This window comes from Mustela putorius, unplaced genomic scaffold (assembly GCF_011764305.1).
Source record: "Mustela putorius furo isolate JIRA1106 unplaced genomic scaffold, ASM1176430v1.1 tig00003962_pilon_pilon_pilon, whole genome shotgun sequence".
NCBI classification, from domain to species: domain Eukaryota; kingdom Metazoa; phylum Chordata; class Mammalia; order Carnivora; family Mustelidae; genus Mustela; species Mustela putorius.
Genome location: NW_025422106.1, coordinates 11,844,637 through 11,867,561, shown reverse-complemented (window position 1 = coordinate 11,867,561; position 22,925 = coordinate 11,844,637). Strand labels below are relative to the sequence as shown.

General features: G+C 39.0%; 1 protein-coding gene across 2 annotated transcripts in view; it reads left to right on the top strand.

Moving 5' to 3' along the window:
- TRIM37 (tripartite motif containing 37) overlaps window positions 1-22,925 on the top strand; it is a 132,500-nt gene that overhangs the window by 69,561 nt on the left and 40,014 nt on the right. For both annotated transcript variants that reach the window (XM_045070206.1, XM_045070207.1), the window contains 2 exons: window positions 10,976-11,061; window positions 18,885-19,079. In XM_045070206.1, coding sequence (XP_044926141.1) covers window positions 10,976-11,061; window positions 18,885-19,079 — 281 coding nt within the window. The remainder of the gene's footprint in view (window positions 1-10,975; window positions 11,062-18,884; window positions 19,080-22,925) is intronic.

The following is a 22,925-nucleotide window of genomic DNA, read 5'->3' as shown; positions in this document are numbered from 1 at the left end:
AGAGAGCATGAGAAGAGGAGAAGATCAGAGAGAGAAGCAAACTCCCTGTGGACCTGGGAACCCGATGAGGGACTCGATCCCAGGACTCTGGGATCATGACCTGAGCTGAAGGCATTTGCTCAACCAACTGAGCCACCCAGGCGCCCCTGTTTCTTGAGTTTTTTATTTTAGCCATTCTGAAAGGTGTGAAGTGATGTCTCATTGTGGTTTTGATTTTCATTTCCCTGATGATGAGTGATATTGAACAACTTTTCAATGTGTTTTTTGGCCATGTGTATGTCCACATTTGGAGAAATGTGTGTTCATGTCTTCTGCCCATTTTTAAATTTGATTATTTTTTGGATGTTGATTTTGATTAATTCTTTATGGATTCTGGATACTAGCCCTTTATGTATGTCATTTGCAGATTTCTTCTCCCATTCCGTCAGTTGCCTTTTAGTTTTATTTATTGTTTTCTTCCAAAAGCTTTTTAATTTGATGTACTCCTAGTAGTTTATCTTTTGTTTCCCTTGCCTCAGGAGACTGACCGATCTAGAAAAATATTGCATTGGCTGATGTCAAAGAAGTTACTGTCTTCTCTTCCAGGATTTTTATGATTTCAGGTCTCACATATAGGTTTTTAATACACTTTGAATTTATTTTTTTATTTTTTTTTTTAATTTTTAATTTTTTATAAACATATATTTTTATCCCCAGGGGTACAGGTCTGTGAATCACCAGGTTTACACACTTCACAGCACTCACCAAAGCACATACCCTCCCCAATGTCCCTAATCCCACCCCCTTCTCCCAAACCCTGTTTTGTGAGATTAAGAGTCACTTATGGTTTGTCTCCCTCCCAATCCCATCTTGTTTCATTGATTCTTCTCGTACCCACTTAAACCCCCATGTTGCATCACCACTTCCTCATATCAGGGAGATCATATGATAGTTGTCTTTCTCTGCTTGACTTATTTCGCTAAGCATGATACGCTCTAGTTCCATCCATGTTGTCGCAAATGGCAAGATTTCATTTCTTTTGATGGCTGCATAGTATTCCATTGTGTATATATACCACATCTTCTTGATCCATTCATCTGTTGATGGACATCTAGGTTCTTTCCATAGTTTGGCTATTGTGGACATTGCTGCTATAAACATTCGGGTGCACGTGCCCCTTTGGATCACTACGTTTGTATCTTTAGGGTAAATACCCAATAGTGCAATTGCTGGGTCATAGGGCAGTTCTATTTTCAACATTTTGAGGAACCTCCATGCTGTTTTCCAGAGTGGCTGCACCAGCTTGCATTCCCACCAACAGTGTAGGAGGGTTCCCCTTTCTAGGCATCCTCGCCAGCATCTGTCATTTCCTGACTTGTTAATTTTAGCCATTCTGACTGGTGTGAGGTGATATCGCATTGTGGTTTTGATTTGTATTTCCCTGATGCCGAGTGATATGGAGCACTTTTTCATGTGTCTGTTGGCCATCTGGATGTCTTCTTTGCAGAAATGTCTGTTCATGTCCTCTGCCCATTTCTTGATTGGATTATTTGTTCTTTGGGTGTTGAGTTTGCTAAGTTCTTTATAGATTCTGGACACTAGTCCTTTATCTGATATGTCGTTTGCAAATATCTTCTCCCATTCTGTCAGTTGTCTTTTGATTTTGTTAACTGTTTCCTTTGCTGTGCAAAAGCTTTTGATCTTGATGAAATCCCAATAGTTCATTTTTGCCCTTGCTTCCCTTGCCTTTGGCGTTGTTCCTAGGAAGATGTTGCTGCAGCTGAGGTCGAAGAGGTTGCTGCCTGTGTTCTCCTCAAGGATTTTGATGGATTCCGTTTGCACATTGAGGTCCTTCATCCATTTTGAGTCTATTTTTGTGTGTGGTGTAAGGAAATGGTCCAATTTCATTTTTCTGCATGTGGCTGTCCAATTTTCCCAGCACCATTTATTGAAGAGGCTGTCTTTTTTCCATTGGACATTCTTTCCTACTTTGTCGAAGATTAGTTGACCATAGAGTTGAGGGTCTATTTCTGGGCTCTCTATTCTGTTCCATTGATCTATGTGTCTGTTTTTGTGCCAGTACCATGCTGTCTTGATGATGAGAGCTTTGTAATAGAGCTTGAAGTCCGGAATTGTGATGCCACCAACGTTGGCTTTCTTTTTTAATATCCCTTTGGCTATTCGAGGTCTTTTCTGGTTCCATATAAATTTTAGAATTATTTGTTCCATTTCTTTGAAAAAGATGGATGGTACTTTGATAGGAATTGCATTAAATGTGTAGATTGCTTTAGGTAGCAGAGACATTTTCACAATATTTATTCTTCCAATCCAGGAGCATGGAACATTTTTCCATTTCTTTGTGTCTTCCTCAATTTCTTTCATGAGTACTTTATAGTTTTCTGAGTATAGATTCTGTGTCTCTTTGGTTAGGTTTATTCCTAGGTATTTTATGGTTTTGGGTGCAATTGTAAATGGGATTGACTCCTTAATTTCTCTTTCTTCTGTCTTGCTGTTGGTGTAGAGAAATGCAACTGATTTCTGTGCATTGATTTTATATCCTGACACTTTACTGAATTCCTGTATAAGTTCTAGCAGTTTTGGAGTGGAGTCTTTTGGGTTTTCCACATATAGTATCATATCATCTGCGAAGAGTGATAATTTGACTTCTTCTTTGCCGATTTGGATGCCTTTAATTTCCTTTTGTTGTCTGATTGCTGAGGCTAGGACCTCTAGTACTATGTTGAATAGCAGTGGTGATAATGGACATCCCTGCCGTGTTCCTGACCTTAGCAGAAAAGCTTTCAGTTTTTCTCCATTGAGAATGATATTTGCGGTGGGTTTTTCATAGATGGCTTTGATGATATTGAGGTATGTGCCCTCTATCCCTACACTTTGAAGAGTTTTGATCAGGAAGGGATGCTGTACTTTGTCAAATGCTTTTTCAGCATCTATTGAGAGTATCATATGGTTCTTGTTCTTTCTTTTATTGATGTGTTGTATCACATTGACTGATTTGCGGATGTTGAACCAACCTTGCAGCCCTGGAATAAATCCCACTTGGTCATGGTGAATAATCTTTTTAATGTACTGTTGAATCCTATTGCTAGTATTTTGTTGAGTATTTTCGCATCTGTGTTCATCAAGGATATCGGTCTATAGCTCTCTTTTTTGGTGGGATCCTTGTCTGGTTTTGGGATCAAGGTGATGCTGGCCTCATAAAATGAGTTTGGAAGTTTTCCTTCCATTTCTATTTTTTGGAACAGTTTCAGGAGAATAGGATTAGTTCTTCTTTAAATGTTTGGTAGAATTCCCCCGGGAAGCCGTCTGGCCCTGGGCTTTTGTTTGTTTGGAGATTTTTAATAACTGTTTCAATCTCCTTACTGGTTATGGGTCTGTTCAGGCTTTCTATTTCTTCCTGGTTCAGTTGTGGTAGTTTATATGTTTCTAGGAATGCATCCATTTCTTCCAGATTGTCAAATTTGTTGGCGTAGAGTTGCTCATAGTATGTTCTTATAATAGTTTGTGTTTCTTTGGTGTTAGTTGTAATCTCTCCTCTTTCATTCATGATTTTATTTATTTGGGTCCTTTCTCTTTTCTTTTTGATAAGTCGGGCCAGGGGTTTATCAATTTTATTAATTCTTTCAAAGAACCAGCTCCTACTTTCATTGATTTGTTCTATTGTTTTTTTGGTTTCTATTTCATTGATTTCTGCTCTGATCTTTATGATTTCTCTTCTCCTGCTGGGCTTAGGGTTTCTTTCTTGTTCTTTCTCCAGCCCCTTTAGGTGTAGGGTTAGGTTGTGTACCGGAGACCTTTCTTGTTTCTTGAGAAAGGCTTGTACCGCTATATATTTTTCTCTCAGGACTGCCTTTGTTGTGTCCCACAGATTTTGAACCGTTGTATTTTCATTATCATTTGTTTCCATGATTTTTTTCAATTCTTCTTTAATTTCCCGGTTGACCCATTCATTCTTTAGAAGGATGCTGTTTAGTCTCCATGTATTTTGGTTCTTTTCAAACTTCCTTTTGTGGTTGAGTTCTAGCTTTAGAGCATTGTGGTCTGAAAATATGCAGGGAATGATCCCAATCTTTTGATACCGGTTGAGTCCTGATTTAGGACCGAGGATGTGATCTATTCTGGAGAATGTTCCATGTGCACTAGAGAAGAATGTGTATTCTGTTGCTTTGGGATGAAATGTTCTGAATATATCTGTGGTGTCCATCTGGTCCAGTGTGTCGTTTAAGGCCTTTATTTCCTTGCTGATCTTTTGCTTGGATGATCTGTCCATTTCAGTGAGGGGAGTGTTAAAGTCCCCTACTATTATTGTATTATTGTTGATGTGTTTCTTTGATTTTGTTATTAATTGGTTTATATAGTTGTCTGCTCCCACGTTGGGGGCATAGATATTTAAAATTGTTAAATCTTCTTGTTGGACAGACCCTTTGAGTATGATATAGTGTCCTTCCTCATCTCTTATTATAGTTTTTGGCTTAAAATCTAATTGATCTGATATAAGGATTGCCACTCCTGCTTTCTTCTGATGTCCATTAGCATGGTAAATTCTTTTCCACCCCCTCACTTTAAATCTGGAGGTGTCTTCGGGCTTAAAATGAGTTTCTTGGAGGCAACATATAGATGGGTTTTGTTTTTTTATCCATTCTGATAGCCTGTGTCTTTTGACAGGGGCATTTAGCCCATTCACATTCAGGGTAACTATTGAGAGATATGAATTTAGGGCCATTGTATTGCCTGTAAGGTGACTGTTACTGTATATGGTCTCTGTTCCTTTCTGATCTACCACTTGTAGGCTCTCTCTTTGCTTAGAGGACCCCTTTCAAGATTTCCTGTAGAGCTGGTTTGGTGTTTGCAAATTCTTTCAGTTTTTGTTTGTCCTGGAAGCTTTTAATCTCTCCTTCTATTTTCAATGATAGCCTAGCTGGATATAGTATTCTTGGCTGCATGTTTTTCTCGTTTAGTGCTCTGAAAATATCATGCCAGCTCTTTCTGGCCTGCCAGGTCTCTGTGGATAAGTCAGCTGCCAATCTAATATTTTTACCATTGTATGTTACAGACTTCTTTTCCCGGGCTGCTTTCAGGATTTTCTCTTTGTCACTGAGACTTGTAAATTTTACTGTTAGGTGACGGGGTGTGGGCCTATTCTTATTGATTTTGAGGGGCGTTCTCTGAACCTCCTGAATTATGATGCTTGTTCCCTTTGCCATATTGGGGAAATTCTCCCCAATATTTCTCTCCAGTATACCTTCTGCTCCCCTCTCTCTTTCTTCTTCTTCTGGAATCCCAATTATTCTAATGTTGTTTCGTCTTATGGTGTCACTTATCTCTCGAATTCTCCCCTCGTGGTCCAGTAGCTGTTTGTCCCTCTTTTGCTCAGCTTCTTCTCTGTCATTTGGTCTTCTATATCACTAATTCTTTCTTCTGCCTCACTTATCCTAGCAGTGAGAGCCTCCATTTTTGATTGCACCTCATTAATAGCTTTTTTGATTTCAACTTGGTTAGATTTTAGTTCTTTTATTTCTCCAGAAAGGGCTTTTATATCTCTCGAGAGGGTTTCTCTCATATCTTCCATGCCTTTTTCGAGTCCGGCTAGAACCTTGAGAATTGTCATTCTGAACTCTAGATCTGACATATTACCAATGTCTGTATTGATTAGGTCCCTAGCCTTCGGTACTGCCTCTTGTTCTTTTTTTTGTGTTGAATTTTTCCGTCTTGTCATTTTGTCCAGATAAGAGTATATGAAGGGGCAAGTAAAATACTAAAAGGGTGGCAACAACCCCAGGAAAATATGCTTTAACCAAATTAGAAGAGATCCAAAATCGTGAGGGGGGAGAAAGGGGATAAAAAATGGTTCAAAAAGGAAGAAAGAAAGAAAAAAAAAAAAAAAGAAAAAAAAATTTTAAAAAAAGAAAACACCTAAGAAAAATATAAAAAAGAAAAAATATATATATTAGATAAACTAGTAAAAAATCGTTAAAAGAGGAAAAGGTAACAGTTTAAAAAAAAATTTTTACCCAAAGGCGAGAAAAAAAAATCAAAAAATGAAAAAGAAAAAAATTAAATTAACTGCAAGACTAAAAAAAAATCACAGGGAAAAAGCCATGAGTTCCGTGCTTGGCTTTCTCCTCCTCTGGAATTCTGCTGCTCTCCTTGGTATTGAAACCGCACTCCTTGGTAGGTGAACTTGGTCTCGCCTGGATTTCTTGTTGATCTTCTGGGGGAGGGGCCTGTTGTAGTGATTCTCAAGTGTCTGCCCCAGGCGGAATTACACCGCCCTTACCCGGGGCCGGGGTGAGTAATCCGCTCGGGTTTGCTTTCAGGAGCTTTTGTTCCCTGAGCGCTTTCCGTAGAGTTCCGGAGGCCAGGAATACAAATGGCAGCCTCCTGGTCTCCAGCCCGGAGGAGCCGAGAGCCCAGGGCCGCACTCCTCAGTGCACCCTCAGAGAACAGCGCCCAGTTACTCCCGTCTGCCTGACCTCTGGCCGCGCTCTGAGCTCACCGAGCCTGCGACCGGTTCAAGGTAACACGGAGCTGCGAGCTTACTGTCAGCTCTGTCTCTGTAGCCGGCTTTCCCGTTCCAATACCCGCAAGCTCTGCTACACTCAGACACCCCCAATCCTTCTGTGACCCTGCGGGACCTGAGGCCACACTGACCCCGTGTGGGCTTTGCCCCGGGTAGCCTCTGGAGCGATGTCCCTCAGCGGAACAGACTTTTAAAAGTCCTGATTTTGTGCACGGTTGCTCTGCCGCTTGCCGGGAGCCGGCCCCTCCCCCCGGGGTCTATCTTCCCGTCGCTTTGGATTCACTTCTCCGCCGGTCCTACCTTTCAGAAAGTGGTTGTTTTTCTGTTTCCAGAATTGCTGTTCTTCTTCTCTTTGATCTGCCGATGGATTTTCAGGTGTTTGCAATCTTTAGATAAGCTATCTAGCTGATCTCTGGCTAGCTGAAGTAGTCTCAGCCTGCTACTTCTCCGCCATCTTGACTCCCTTGAATTTATTTTTTGTGTATAGTGTAAGAAAGTGGTCCAGTTGCATTCTTTTGTTGCTGTCCAGTTTTCCCAACAGCACCATTTGTTGAAGAGCTGTTTTTTCCCATTGGATATTCTTTCCTGCTTTGTCGAAGATTAAATGACCATATATTTATTAACCCATTATTTCTGGGTTTTCTGTTCTGTTCCATTGATCTATGTATCTGTTTTTGTACCAGTACCATACTGTTTTGATTACTACAACTTTATAATATAACTTAAGTCTAGAATTGTGATGCCTTCAGCTTTGCTTTCTTTTTCAAGATTGCTTTGGCTATTTGGGGTCTTTTGTGGTTCCATATAAATTTTAGGATTTTTCTAGTTCTGTGAAAAATGCTACTGGTATTTTGATTGCTTTTAGTAGTATAGACACTTTAACAGTATTTGTTCTTCCAATCCATGAGCATGAAATATCTTTGCATTTCTTAGTGTCATCTTCAGTTTTCTTCCTCCGTGTTTTATAGTTTTCAGAGAATAGGTCTTTCATCTCTTTGGTTAGGTTTATACCTAGTTCTCTTATTATTTTAGGGGCAATTAAAAATGGAATTATTTTCTTAGAAATTTCTATTTCTGCTGCCTCAATATTAGCATATAGAAATGCAGCAGATTTCTCTGTATTAACTTTGTGTCCTTCAGCTTTATTGAATTCATTACTTCTAATTTTTTTTTGCTGGAATAAGATTTTCTGTGTATTGTTTATGTCTGTGTATTGTTTATGTCATTTGCAAATGGTGACAGTTTAACATTTTCCTTACCAGTTTGGATGCCTTTTATTTCTTTTTATCATCTGATTGCTATGGCTAGGACTATGAGAGTGGGTATCCTTGTTTTGTTCTCGACCTTTGGGGAAGGGCTTTCAATTTTTCCCCATCAAGTATGATGTTAGCTGTGTGTTTTTCAGAGACGACCTTAACTTTGTTGAGGTATGTTCCCTCTATACCCACTTTCTTGAGGGTTTTTATCCTGAATGGTTGATGTACTTTCCCTAGTATTTTTTTTGTGTCTATTGAAATGGGAATGTTTCTTTCTTTCTTTTTTTTTTTTTTAATTTAAAAGATTTTATTTATATATTTGACAGAGAGAGATCACAAGTAGGCAGAGAGGCAGCCAGAGAGAGAAGGGGAAGAAGGCTCCCTGCTGAGTGGAGAGCCCAATGCAGGGCTTGATCCCAGAACCCTGGGATCATGACCCAACCCGAAGGCAGAGGCTTGACCCACTGAGCCACCCAGGTGCCCCTAAATGGTAGTATTTCTTATCCTTTTTCTTATTGGTGTGTTGTATCACATTGATTGACTTGCAAATATTGCATCACCTGGTACCCAGAAAAAAAAATCCCACTTGATTGTTGTGAGTGATTTTTTAATGTATTGTTGGACTCGGTTTGCTAGTATTATGTTGAAGATTTTTCCATCTGTGTTCATTAGAGTTACTGGCCTTGCATTTGTGTTCATTAGAGTTGCTGGCCCGTGGGGTTTTTTTTAAAGATTTATTTTATTATAGAGCATGCATGCTTGAGGGGCAGGGAGAGAATCTTTAAGCAGAATCTCCATTGAGTGCAGAGCCAGATGTGGTTAGTGCTGCATCTCAGGACCACTGAGATCGTGACCCAAGCTGAAACCAAAAGTCATGCTGAAACCATTAGAGGCAGACTGATTGTGCCACCCAGGCACCCTCTGTCATTCTTTTTTTTTTGTGGTGTCTTTATCTGGTTTTGGTATCAGGGTAATGATGACCTCATAGAATGAATTTGGAAGTTTTCCTTCCTTTTCTATTTTTGGAATAGATTGAGAAGTGTAGGTATATTAACTCTTTAAAATGTTTGATATAATTCACCTGTGAAGCCATTTAGTCCTAGTCTTTCATTTGTTGGGAATTTTTTGATTATGATTCAGTTTCTTGCTGATAATCAGTCTTCAAATTTTCTGTTTCTTTCTGTTTTGGTAGATTATATGTTTCTAGGGATTTATCCATTTCTTCTTGGGTGCTCAATTTGTTGGCATATGGCTTTTCATAATATTTTCTTATAATTGTGTTTATGTGGTGTTTATTGTTATTTTTCTTCTCTCATTTGTAATTTTTAAATTTTATGTATGTGTGTATGTATGTATTTATTTTAAGTAGGTTCCTTGCCCAACATGGGGCTTGAGGTGACAACCTGGGGATCAAGAGTTGGCGTGAACTACCACTTGAACCAGCCAGTTGCCCGTTGTGATTTTATTTATTTCGGGCATTTTTCTCTTGATTTCTATGATTAGAGGAGGGATACAAACCATAAGAGACTCTTAATCTCAGAAAACAAACTGAGGGTTGCCAGGGGAGGGCGGGGTATTGAGAGGATGGTTGGGTTATGGACATTGGGGAGGGTATGTGATATGGTGAGTGCTGTGAAATCTGTACGCCTGACGATTCACAAACCTGCACCCCTGGGACAAATAATACATTATATGTTAAAAAATAATTTAAAAAACAAAATGAGGAAACTGAGGCATGAGATTAGGAAACATGCCCAAGGTGGGGCACCTGGGTGGCTCAGTGGGTTAAAGCCTCTGCTTTCGGCTCAGGTCATGATCCCAGGGTCCTGGGACCGAGCCCCACATCGGGCTTTCTGCTCAGCAGGGAGCCTGCTTCCCCTTCTCTCTCTGCCTGCCTCTCTGCCTACCTGTGATCTCTGTCAAATAAATAAACAAAATCTTAAAAAAAAAAAAAAAAAGGAAACATGCCCAAGGTGATATGAATAGTCTGTGGTGAAGTTGTGGTTTGAACCAGGCAAGCTCATTCCAGAGATTGTGTTCCTACCTCTCCTTGTAAATGTTAGAATCATTTGGCCTAAATTACTTAGATTTTAAAATACCATATTAATATTTGGATCAGAATTATATTCAATGTATAGATGATTTTAGGTAGAATCAACATCTTTGTAATATGAAAGCATTCTACCCAAATACAGGGTAAGTCTTTTCATTCAAGAAAAAGAAAATATTTTAAGATTTTTACTTATTTGAGATAGAGAAGGAGCACAAGCCAGTGGGTGAGAGCAGAGGGAGAAGGAGAAACAGACCCCTCAGTGAGCAGGGATCCTGATGTGGGGCTCCATCTCAGGACGCTGAGATCATGACCTGAGCCGAAGGCAGATGCTTAACTGACTGAACCACCCAGATAGTATTTAATCATATTTAGTAATTTGATCTTTTTTTTTAACCTTAAAATGTAGTTTTTAAGCCTAATTTCTTACCATTAAGTTCAAATTCTTGGGCGCCTGGGTGGCTCAGTGGGTTAAGCCGCTGCCTTCGGCTCAGGTCATGATCTTAGGGTCCTGGGATCGAGTCCCACATCGGGCTCTCTGCTCAGCGGGGGGCCTGCTTCCCTTCCTCTCTCTGTGATCTCTTCCCTTCCTCTCTCCTACTGTGATCTCTCTCTGTCAAATAAATAAATAAAATCTTAAAAAAAAAAAAAAAGTTCAAATTCTTTGAAGCTATAATTTCTTTTGCTTAGTGGTTCTCAGATTTTCTATTTTAAAAACTAAATCTTGTCAACCTTAGTATTTTTGAAAGGTAGTTTGAACATGAACTTTACCTATTCATGTGATAGAGACAAAAGTCTTTTTCCTCATTTTTGTACTGAGAAGTATATCCTCTCTCATTTCACAGGAGAAAGCTATAGACTATTGTTTTAAGATTTTATTTATTTATTTAACAGAGAGACAGCAAGAGAGAGAGAACACATTCAGAGGGAGTGGGAGAGGGAGAAGCAGGCTCCCCACTGAATAGGAAGCCTGATTCGGGGCTTGATCCCAGGACCCTGGGATCATGACCTGAGGTGAAGGCAGATGCTTAATGACTGAGCCATCCAGGCGCCCCAGCTATGCACTACTGTTAAAAAAAAATTCATTGAGGTGTGACAGATAATGTTAATTTTCCTTGCTCTGTAGGAATGATGAATTTTGTATATTCTTAGGTCTGGAGAAAATGATGTGGAATACAACAACATGGAATTAGAAGAGGGAGAACTTATGGAAGATGCAGCTGCTGTAGGACCATCAGGTACAGAGGCCAAGATGCACCAGCTTGCATCTCCTCTTTTCTCTTCTCTAATTGTATTGTATTTTAATATATGGCAGCCACTGCTCTACATGGCTCATGGTATTGGAAGTGCTATGTATACTATGTATATTGTGTGTGTGTGTGTGTGTGTCTGTATATATCTTAGAGTGTATTTGAAACAGTAATAATAGCTAACATTGGTAAGTATTCTTATGTACCAGGCATTGTGCAAAGGCACTTCATGTGTACCTTATCTCATTAACTTACCACATTCTGTAAGATAGATTTTAATATTACCTGCTTTTTATAGCCACAGACTGTAGAGAAATTAAACAACTTGCTGTCATTCACAATTTAGTAAATGAAAGAGAGGGATTAGAATTTGGGGTTTATCTAAATCCAAAGCCCATGGTCTTCTCTACGATCATACACTATCCTTTTATGATATATGTCTTGTTTGTATATCTAATTTGACTATAGAATAATCTGAAAAGATTTATGGAATATGACTTAAAAAGGACTTTTTTTTTTTTAAAGATTCATTTATTAGAGAGAATGTGTGTGCACAAGCATGCAGTGAGAATGGGCAGAGGGAAAGGGGAGAGAATCCCAAGCAGACTTTCTACTGAGCACAGAGCTCGACATGGGGCCCAATCCCAATGATCCCGAGATTATGATCCAGCCGAAATCAAGAGTGAACTGCTTAACCGACTGAGGCACCCAGGTGCCCCACAGAGGGCCTTTTGAGAGCTCATCTTATGCGTGGAATAAACTTGGGATTTAATTGTCTAGATCACATATGTAGTTGTTGGTAGAGCCAGTCTAGAACTTCACATCATCTTTTTCTTGGACTGTTTTTTTTTTCTTTTTTTGCCAGACCACACTGCTTCTGCTCCTCTTGGGGTGAAGTGACTCAAATAGTGCGTGTTTCTTTTGTGTTCTTGGATCTGTTTTTTTAAGATTTTACTTTTTTTTTTTTTAAAGATTTTATTTATTTATTTGAGAGAGAGACAGTGATAGAGAGCATGAGCGAGGAGAAGGTCAGAGGGAGAAGCAGACTCCCCATGGAGCTGGAAGCCCGATGTGGGATTCAATCCGGGGACTCCAGGATCATGACCTGAGCCGAAGGCAGTCGTCCAATCAACTGAGCCACCCAGGCATCCCAAGATTTTACTTTTTTATTTGACCGAGAGCAAGCACAAGTAGGGGGAGCAGCAGGCAGAGGGGAAGGAGAAACAGGCTCCTTGCTGAGCAGGGAATTTGATGAGGGGCTCAATCCTAGGACCCTGGGATCATGACCTGAGCCAAAGGCAGATGCTCAATCACTGAGCCACCCAGGCACCCCATGGTCCCATTTATTTAAACATGTAAATTCTTGGTTGGAAGCATTAAAAGCTAGCATTGTACTGCTTCTACTTTATTGATGTTGCCCTTGGTACAAACACTGGCATATTCTGTAGCATGTTTGGATCACTGAAGATCTCTTAAACATTAGTCTTCAGCATTTCAACTTCCACCCGTACTTTGTACTCTTCCTACTCCTCACTTTACTCTAGGTGATCTCATTTATGCTCGTATTTCAATTCTGTCTATATATTGATTACTCTCCAAGTTCAATCTCTAGCCTTTATTTTTCTCATGACTTTCAGACCCATGTAGCAGTCTGGTTTTGATGTTCTTAGACTCAGCATCTCACAAACAGAAGTCATTATATTTTTATGCCATCCTGCCTGTCATTAATAGCTTGTCATCTTAGTAGTTTGATAGTGTTGATAGTGTTACACATTCTTTATCTTTTCCTCTTGCTCAGACTCTGCCTTTAATACATTACCCAAATCACTTCTCGGCCTTTTGGCTAAGATAAGTCTAATACATTACCCAAATCTGTTGATTCTGCCTTCTAAACAGTGCATGAATTCGTTTGTTACTTCCCATTCCTATGCCATTCCTAGTCTAGACCACTGTCTTTCAAAACAGCCCCCTATCTGGATTCCTTGTATCCATTATTGTTCTCTTCCATTCTGTTTCCCACAACATGAGTTCAGTTGAATTGTATTTTTCCTTCAAATTTGTATCTGTTCATGTCACTTCTCTATTTTTTTAAAGATATTTTTAATTATTTGACAGAGACACAGTGAGAGAGGGAACATGAGCAGGGGGAGCAGGAGAGGGAGAAGCAGGCTTCCCGCTGAGCAAGGAGCCTGGCCTTGATGCGGAACTCAATCCCAGAACCCTGAGATCATGACTCAAACTGAGGGGAGATGCTTAATAACTGAGCCACCTTGCTGCCCCTCACTTCTCTACTTTAAAATTCTTTATTGGATTCCATTTACTTGCTAATTCCAAACTTGCTAATGGTACAGAAAACCTTTCATACGGTGGCTCCTACTCAATTCTTTAGCTTTACCTCTCTTACACTCCCCTGTGTCATTTTTTTAGCCTGGAGGAAAGAAATATGCTTCCTTTCAAATGTGCTTTCTGAAATGTTCCTTCTATCTTCTCATGCTGGACATAGTCAACTCCTGTTTCTTCTTCAGCTTAGTTATATTTTATTCCTGGAAGCCATTCTCAATTGTGTGTCCTGCATATCTTTTTCTGCTCTCTCAAATTAACCTATTATAATATATATTAATACTACAATTACTTATTTAGCTGCCCATTTTCCCTTTTCTTGCTGAGCTCCATGAAGCTCTGTGGCAAGAAATAATCCTTATCTTGTTATATGTGAAAAAAGGGAGTGATGCTTGATTTTGTTCTTGAAAGAAGAGCTAAGAGTTCATTAGAGGAACAGGGAAATAATGAGATAAGAGAGCAAAGACATTCCAGGGAAAAGATGCAGCATTGTTCTTTTTGGAAACTTCAAATATTTGAGTCTTTATGTGGGGGCAGGCTGATGTGAGATTGGTAAGCAAGAAGCAGAATCAGATATGGACTTTATTCTGTGGAGTCATTAAAGGTCTTTTTAAAAGACCCTTTAGAAATATGGTCAGATTTAGTTACAAAGTGGAAGATGAATTAAATGACAAGACCAGTTAGAAAACTACTGAAATGTTTCAGAAGGGAAAATTATGAGGTCCTAAGATAAGGCAAGAGAAGTAGGGATGGAGATGAAATTTGTTGAAAGATGTTCAATAGCAGAATTTATAGGACTTGGGAATCCAACTCAAAGGGATGAATTTGGTGATATGTGGGGATGATTCCTTAAGGTTTCTCGGTTAGACTGTGCCCCCTTATATAAGATAGTCCAGGAGCAGAATATAATATATTCAGTTTAATCAGTGTTGATTTTGAGACCCGTGGGACATTTATGTGTTGAACTCAGACTCATAATATCTAACTGCTTAGAAGATCCCAGGTGCATAGTCTGTTCTAGAAAGATGCATTGATTTTTTTCTTTCAAAAAACATAAATTTGGGGCACCTGTGTGGCTCAGTCGTTGGGCACCTGCCTTCATCTTGGGTCGTGATCCTGTGGTCCTGGGATTGAGCCCCATATTGGGCTCCAGGCTAGACCGAGAGCCTGCTTCTCCTTTTCCCTCTGCCTGCTGCTCTGCCTACTTGTGCTCTCTCTCTGTCAAACAAACAGATAAAATCTTTTTAAAAACAAAACTTTTATTAATCAGAACAAATGAAAAGTTTCTAAAACAGGCAAACCATAAGAGACTCTTAATCTCACAAAACAAACAGAAGGTTGCTGGGGACAAGGGGCTAGGGAGAGAGGGTGGTGGGTTATGGACATTGGGAAGGGTATGGTGAGTGCTGTGAAGTGTGTAAACCTGGTGATTCACAGACCTGTACCCCTGGGGCTAATAATACATTATATGTTAATAAAAAACTTTAAGAGTTTCTAAAACACTTTCTATAATATATAAAAATCTTCTATAAATCAATAAGAAAAAGATAAGACTACCTCCTAGGGGAATTTAAAAAAAGGACAAAAGACTGGAATAGACACCTCACAGAAGAATCTATCCAGATGGTCAGCGCACATTTTAAAAAAGTACTTAACCTCTTTTATCTGAGAAATGCAGATTGATGATGTGTCCCATTGTGGATCTCTTGAGTTGATTTGTCTTACGTAGAATTTGTTGAGCTGAGCTTCTTGGATGTGTTAGATTAATATTTTTCATCATATGTTGGAAATTTTCAACCATTTTTCTTTCATCTGTATTTTTTCTCTTTGCTCTTCCGCAATTCCCATTATATGTATTTTGGTACATTTGACGAGATCCCACAGATCTCAAAGACTCTTCATTTTTCTTTATTATTTCAGGAAGTACCAAATAAAAATCTATTAAGATACCATTGTATACCCACTATAGCAGGTAATATATAAAAATATTTTTTAAACTGGCAGTACTAAATGTTGCAAGCATGTAGAGAGATGGAAACTCTCGTACCTTGCCAGTGGGAATGAAAATTGGTACCACTGCTTTGGAAAATGGTTGGACAATACGTGTTAAAATTGAACATACACACGTACTTTTGTGTGAGGCAAGGCTTGCCAGTAGATTTTTACAAAAGTATCATTCTTTTTTAGGTGTTGTCCTTGTGTGGATGTATGTGTGTTTTTTAATTTAAGAAAAGTGAATGTAATTTATAACAAAGGAAAAGATGTGAAAAAGCTGATTTAGGACTAGACTGTGTAGAACCTTGAATGTCATGCTACTGCATACAGGCACTGTGATAAAATGAAGAACTTGGGTAGATCAGTGTAACATTTTAGTTGGGGCTTGGTTCAGGAGGCAGGGAACCTGTCACTGATTCGTTTGCTTTTTTTATGAGGTGTTTTGTATTGTTTTCATATGACCTTGCTTTCAAGAGCAGTTTATATAATTAGAATTTCGGTAGCTTTAAAGTATCAGCTAAAAACTAGAAGCAACCTAAATTCTTTCCACATAGAATAAAGAAATGGGGATATATTCATATATTGGGATGCCACACAGCAATAATGAAAATGAATGAACTACATACAGCAGTGTAGATGAATCTCATGAATATGATGTTGAACAAAGAAGCAGAATATTAGAGCGCATACTGTATCTTTCATTTATATAAAGTTCAAAACCAGGCAAAATTATGGTATTTAACTCAGGATGAAGGTTACCTTTGGAGAGAAAGGTTTGTGAGCAATTTTAGGAGACATGGGGATTTGGGGGTACTATTACTTTGTGAGCATTTATTAGATTGTATACTTAGACCTACACAACACACCCAGAATGATGGCAATATCCGCTCTGAGAAAGGGAAATGGAAATAGATGCGCAAGTCTTTGATGTGGGAGGGAGGGCGTAGCTAAAGGGCCTACAACACAAATGAAAGGAGTTTTTGTTTGCTGGTGAAAGTAAGGCCTGGGAGAGCCCTGAGAAATGGGAAGAATGCTTGTGTTTAATGGGTCCATTTAATGTGGAAAAAATGGGACAACTTATATTTCTAAAGAAGAATCAGATACCAGGCAATAGATACAGTACATGTGGCTACTGAGTAGCTTACTGTCCAGTTAGAACCACCTGGGCAGCTTTTTAGAAGATCCTGGTTCCCACTCCAGTAATCTTACTCAGGCATCTCTGGTGGAGCTAGCAATTTGTAATGTTTAAAACTCCTCTCAAATGCAGCCTGAATTGGAAACTTCCTAGTAAAGAAAAAGGGTTAAGACAGTGTCAGGGTGGAGAGGGGATAGTTTTCTGCCTTTTTCTTCTCTTTCCTTTCTTTCTTTTTTTTTTTTTTTTAAAGATTTTATTTATTTATTTTACAGAAAGAAATCATAAGTAGATGGAGAGGCAGGCAGAGAGAGAGAGAGAGGGAAGCAGGCTCCCTGCTGAGCAGAGAGCCCGATGTGGGACTCGATCCCAGGACCCTGAGATCATGACCTGAGCCGAAGGCAGCGGCTTAACCCACTGAGCCACCCAGGCACCCCTCTTTCTTTCTTTTTTTTAAAGAATTTAGCTTTTTCTTGAATACATTAAAGTGGTTTAGTCAGACCAAAGCCCATGTCGTAATCGGACTCCTCAGATTCTTCTTTCTTTGCTTCCACTTTCTTTTTTTTCCCGTCTATCCACAACTATATTTTATTCTTGTTGCAGATAACTTTTTATTGGTTTTATTTTTATTCTAGTTCTTTGCTTTGTTTTTCTTTTCCTCAGCTGGGGCGGCAGCAATAGAGGGGCCAGGACCTCCTGGTGTCCACCAGCCCCTAAGTTTCAGATGAGGTTCCTTGTATTGACATTGGCCAAGGCCTTTGCAAACAAGCCTGGCCAGAAGGGTTCAGCATTTATACCAGATGTTTTAATGAGGACATTGATCTTATCCTCCATGACTGTCACCTTGTCATCATTGGCTGGTTGAGTGCTAAGTACAAGCAGGTGAGCTCCTGAGATGGAGGCTGTGGTGCAGGTGAACACTGAGTGGCACTGTCAAGCGTGATGCTAGTCACCAAATGAAGTGAGTGCCTCACTCCAGTGTGGCCTTCCTTGGATGCACTGAGCATTTGTAGCAGTTGAGGAAAAGGGGAGTTTTCTGCTAAGTTTTTTTTTTTTAATTAATTAATTTATTTTTTATTAAATTTATTTATTTATTTTCAGAAAAACTATTCATTATTTTTTTCACCACACTCAGTGCTCCATGCAATCCGTGCCCTCTATAATACCCACCATCTGGTACCCCAACCTCCCACCCCCCGCCACTTCAAATCTCTCAGATTGTTTTTCAGAGTCCATAGACTCTGCTAAGTTTTAAAAGGAGTTGCAGGGGGTACCGAATCTGGAAAGAAAAATTTGCAATGGGATGATATCCTCAGAAGAGGAAGAAATTGGAAAAGGTGAGGGTATGAATATAGATGAAACACATATAAGTAAATAATTGGCTTGAAGCTTCTGAATAATTAGAATTTTTCTCCTAAGTTTTTTAGATCTCTTTGAAACACTTATGAATAGGCAGAACCTGATTATTTTGTGTTATTTTTATATTATCTATTTTAAGACTTTGTTGCATATAACATTTTTAAATTTAGGTTTCTTTAGAATCTGTTTAAATAATTTTACTGAAGGAGGTCAGCTTAACCACCACTTCCAAACCTAATATTTACTAGATATTGTACTAGGCACTGGAAAAAAGTCAAATGTTTTCTTTAGCTTAAGGAGCTTAGTCTACTATTGGTGATACAGATATGACATTGCTCACAGGTGTCTGTCTTGTCCATCAGTTTCAGTCTGAAAACTCCACAAGAAGATTACTGTTTTGGTGTCTAGTTCCTAGGGATTTGTGATATCATGAAGATTTGTCTTTCTTTCAAGACCACTGGATTATAGAACATACTCTCCTTTTCTTACTCTCATCTTTCATATATGCTTTTTTTTTTATTTTTTTTTAAGATTTTATTTATTTATTTGGCAGAGAGGCAGGCAGAGAGAGAGAGAAGGAAGCAGGCTCCCTGCTGAGCAGAGAGCCCGATGCAAGGCTCGATCCCAGGACCCTGGGATCATGACCCGAGCCAAAGGCAGCGGCTTAACCCACTGAGCCACCCAAGCGCCCCCATAAATGCTTTTTATTATAAAAAAAATATATCTTTTTATTTCTAGGGCTAAGGATGGTGTTGAGGGTTCCTTCTGATTTCTGGGTTGTAATGAGGCCAGTGCTTAGTCACTATGCTTGTGTTCACCTCTCTGGCAATCTTGTTTCTCCTTTCTGCTTCTCATAAATGTGACATACCATCTTCTAAAAGATAGGTCCATAGACAAGTATCCAAACAACACGAACCAATTTACTTTTTCTTTTAATTGAGCAGATATGTAGCATGCATTTTCTACATCTCTGTTTCTTTTGCAGGTAGTAACCATGGCTACGTGGGTGCCAGCAGCAGAATGTCAAGAAGAGCACATTTATGCTCTGCTGCTACCAGTAGTTTATTAGACATTGATCCATTAATTTTAATACATTTGTTGGACCTTAAGGACCGGAGTAGTATGGAAAATTTGTGGGGCTTACAGCCTCGCCCACCTGCTTCACTTTTGCAGCCCACAGGTAAAATACTAACAATAAGTTTACTTTTTTCTGTGATTCTTCAGAAGAATTCTTGATTTTAATCCAAGTGTCTCATTTAAATGTTGGACGATTCTGTAGCAAATTGAATTTTCATTGTATATCATAAAATTGACATTTATATTAATCATATTAATTTTTTGGTCATTATTGTTCAGTGGTGTTTTAGCGCAACAATGACATAAACTGTTAGAATGTTTGTATATTGTTTGGCATTACATCGTGTCTGATTGACAGTTTGATTTGTATGAAACACAATTGTTCTCTTTGTAAATGGGCTTAGAATTTTGTGTGAATACCCTAACTTCTAAGTGGAACTGTGTCTAAATTGAATATAGAAAAAGATGGTTTCATGCTTTGATTCTCTGTAGCCTAAAAATGTATACCAATTAACATCATTGTTTTATTTGCAAAGGTTGTTAGAAGTTATATCTGTATTACTGTAATATGTTTACACACACACATTAGATGTATACTCAAACCTGGACTTTTTTTTTTTTTTAAGTTTTTTGAAAAAATTTTTAAAGATTTGATTTATTTATTTGACAGACGGAGATCACAAGCAGGCAGAAAAGCAGGCAGAGATAGAGGAAGAAGCAGGCTCCCTGCTGAGCAGAGAGCCCGCTGTGGGGCTTGATCCCACGACCCTAGGATCATGACCTGAGCTGAAGGCAGAGGCTTTAACCCACTGAGCCACCCAGGCGCCCCATAAACCTGCACTTTTTGAAACTCTTAGGCAGTCATTTTGAATAGCTAAGGATTAACTTGAAATGCCACATTTTAAAAATAATTTTTGTTAGGAAACTTTCTAATGTATACTCAGTGTTTTCCTACCTTCTTAATATCACACAAATCAGATATCATTGATTTAGAACGGTAATTTTGATGCTCCTTTAAAGCAGCAAAACTCATTTTTCAAAGTCTGAGGCAGATCTTCAGTGTAGAAAACACACAGAGCTGCTCTAGTCAGGGGTTATGGGAACCTGGATTATTTAGGCCTCTTCTAAGATATACTTCCTGAAAGTCTGGGTCCTTAATTTGAAAGATTATCCTCAGTCATGTTATGAAATACTTGCCTTTCATCTGTGATCCAAGTACATTTTGTTTTGTACTTGAAGTTCTATAAAATTTATCACATTATTTATAATTTTACATTATTCGTAGGTATTTTTATTGTAGAAAATTTGGAAATACAGAAAATTACAAAGAAAATAAAAATCACACATAGTTCTTGTAATAAAGAAAGAAATAGCCTTTTTTTTTTTCTTGAAGATTTTATTTTTACATAATTCTTACACCGAACATGAGCTCAAACTCACAACCCTGAGATCAGGAGTCACATGCTCTACCAACTGAACCAACCAGGCACCCCAAGAAATAGCTTTTTTAAAAAAATTAACACCTTGACAAAGGTTTTACTTAAATTATAACCTGTATTATTTACAAAGATATAGTGAAACAGACAAGTTGTGGTTCTGCAGGTGAATGTGTACATTGGCTTAACCTTTTTAAAGGAATTTTTTTTTAAAGATTTTATTTATTTATTTGACAGAAGGAGATACAGTGAGAGAGGGAACACAGCACGGGGAGTGGGAGAGGAGAAGCAGGCTCCCCACCGAGCAGGGAGCCCTAGGTGAGGCTTGATCCCAGACTCGGGATCATGACCCAAGCCGAAGGCAGACCCCAAATGAGTAAGCCACCCAGGCACTCTGGATTTTTTTTTTTTTTTTTTTTAAAGAGAGGAAGAGAAAGTGCGTATGCATGCAAGTAGGGGGCAGAGCAGAGGAAGAGAGAGAGAATCTCAAGTAATTCCGCATCCAGCATAGATCCCAACATGGGGCTCAGTCTCACAAACCTGAGATCATGATCTGAGCTGAAATCAAGAGTCAGATGCTTAACTGACTGAGCCACCCAGGTGCCCCTGAAGGAAATTTTTCTACTAGATTTAAAGTACCTCTGTTCTTTAATCCTATAACTTCACTTCTAGGAGTATATCCCAAAGAGAAAACAGTCAAAGTTGTTTGAAAATATTCAACAAGGGCACCTGGGTGGCTCAGTGGGTTGAGCCTCTGCCTTCGGCTCAGGTCATGATCTCAGGGTCCTGGGATTGAGTCCCATGTCAGGCTCTCTGCTCCGTGGGGCGCCTCCTTCCCCGCTTCTGTCTTTCTGCCTGCCTTTCTGCCTACTTGTGATCTCTCTTTGTCAAATAAATAAATAAAGATTAAAAGATTTTATTTATTTATTTGACAGAGAGAGAGAGATCACAAGTAGGGAGAGAGGCAGGCAGAGAGAGGAGGAGGCAGGCTCCCTGCCACGCAGAGAGCCCAATGTAGGGTTCAGTCCCAGGACTCTGAGATCATGATCTGGGCCGAAGGCAGAGGCTTAACTCACTGAGCCACCCAGGTGCCCCATAAATAAAATCTTATAAAAAGAAAAGAAAAAAGAATCCAACAATACAGTTATGTCTGAAAAATTCTAGGTTAGCCATGCATATTTTATAAATAGGTAAAATCATATTTTTGAAAAATATTCAGTGTCATTGGAAAAATGAATGCAAACTGTAAACAGAATATCTCAGTTATCCAAAAATTAGTTTTCTATGGAAAATTTATATAAATGAAATGACCTGAGTTTCAGCTTATGACTCAGAAGTGGGGGGGGGGGGGATAGTAGAGAGGAAGACCAAGTCTTTAAATATCTTGAGTTTGACATGCCCGTGGGATATCAAAGTAGAGATGCTTAGTAGATAGCTAAAAATTAAGAACTGGAATATAGGCAATTATTTGCTTGGAGGTAATACTAGACAATTCAAACTAAAGGAGTAAGATTGTAGAAGAGAGAGGTTTTTTTAAATATGCATCTTTTTTTAAATTAACATATAATGTTATTATATGTTAATTATATTATTATATTATTGCCCCAGGGGTACAGGTCTGTGAATCGTCAGGCTTACACACTTCACAGCACTCCCCATAGCACATACCCTCCCCAATTTCCATAACCCAACCAGCCTCTCCTTACCCCACTCCCCCTGAGAACCCTCAGTTTGTTTTGTGAGATTAAGAGTCTCTTATGGTTTGTCTCTCTCCCGATCCCATCTTGTTTTATTTTTTCATTCTCTACCTCCTAAACCCCCCATTTTGCCTCTCAAATTCCTCATATCAGGGAGATAATATGATAATTGTTTTTCTCCGATTGACTTATTTCACTCAGCATAATACTGTCTAGTTCCATTCACGTCATTGCAAATGGCAAGATTTCATTTCTTTTGATGGCTGCATAGTATTCCATTGTACATATATACCACATCTTCTTTATCCATTCATCTGTTGATGGACATCTAGGTTCTTTCCATAGTTTGCCTATTGTGGACATTGCTGCTATGAACATTCGGGTGCATGTGTCCCTTCGGATCACTACATTTGTATCTTTAGAGTAAATATCCAGTAGTGTGATTGCTGGGTCGTAGGGTAGCTCTATTTTCAACTTTTTGAGGAACCTCCATGCTGTTTTCCAGAGTGGTTGCACCAGCTTGCATTCCCACCAACAGTGTTGGAGGGTTCCCCTTTCTAGGCATCCTCACCAGCATCTGTCATTTCCTGACTTGTTAGTTTTAGCCATTCTGACTGGTGTGAGGTGGTATCTCATTGTGGTTTTGATTTGTATTTCCCTGTTGATGAGTGATGTTGTAGAAGAGAGAGTTTTAAGAAAATTTTAATGAGAAAAGGGCCAGGGACATGATTTTGGTGAACGTCTCTTTTTACTGAGTGTGTGTAAGAGGAACCAGGTTAAAGAGCCTTTGGAAGGGAGAGAAACCAAGAAAATGGA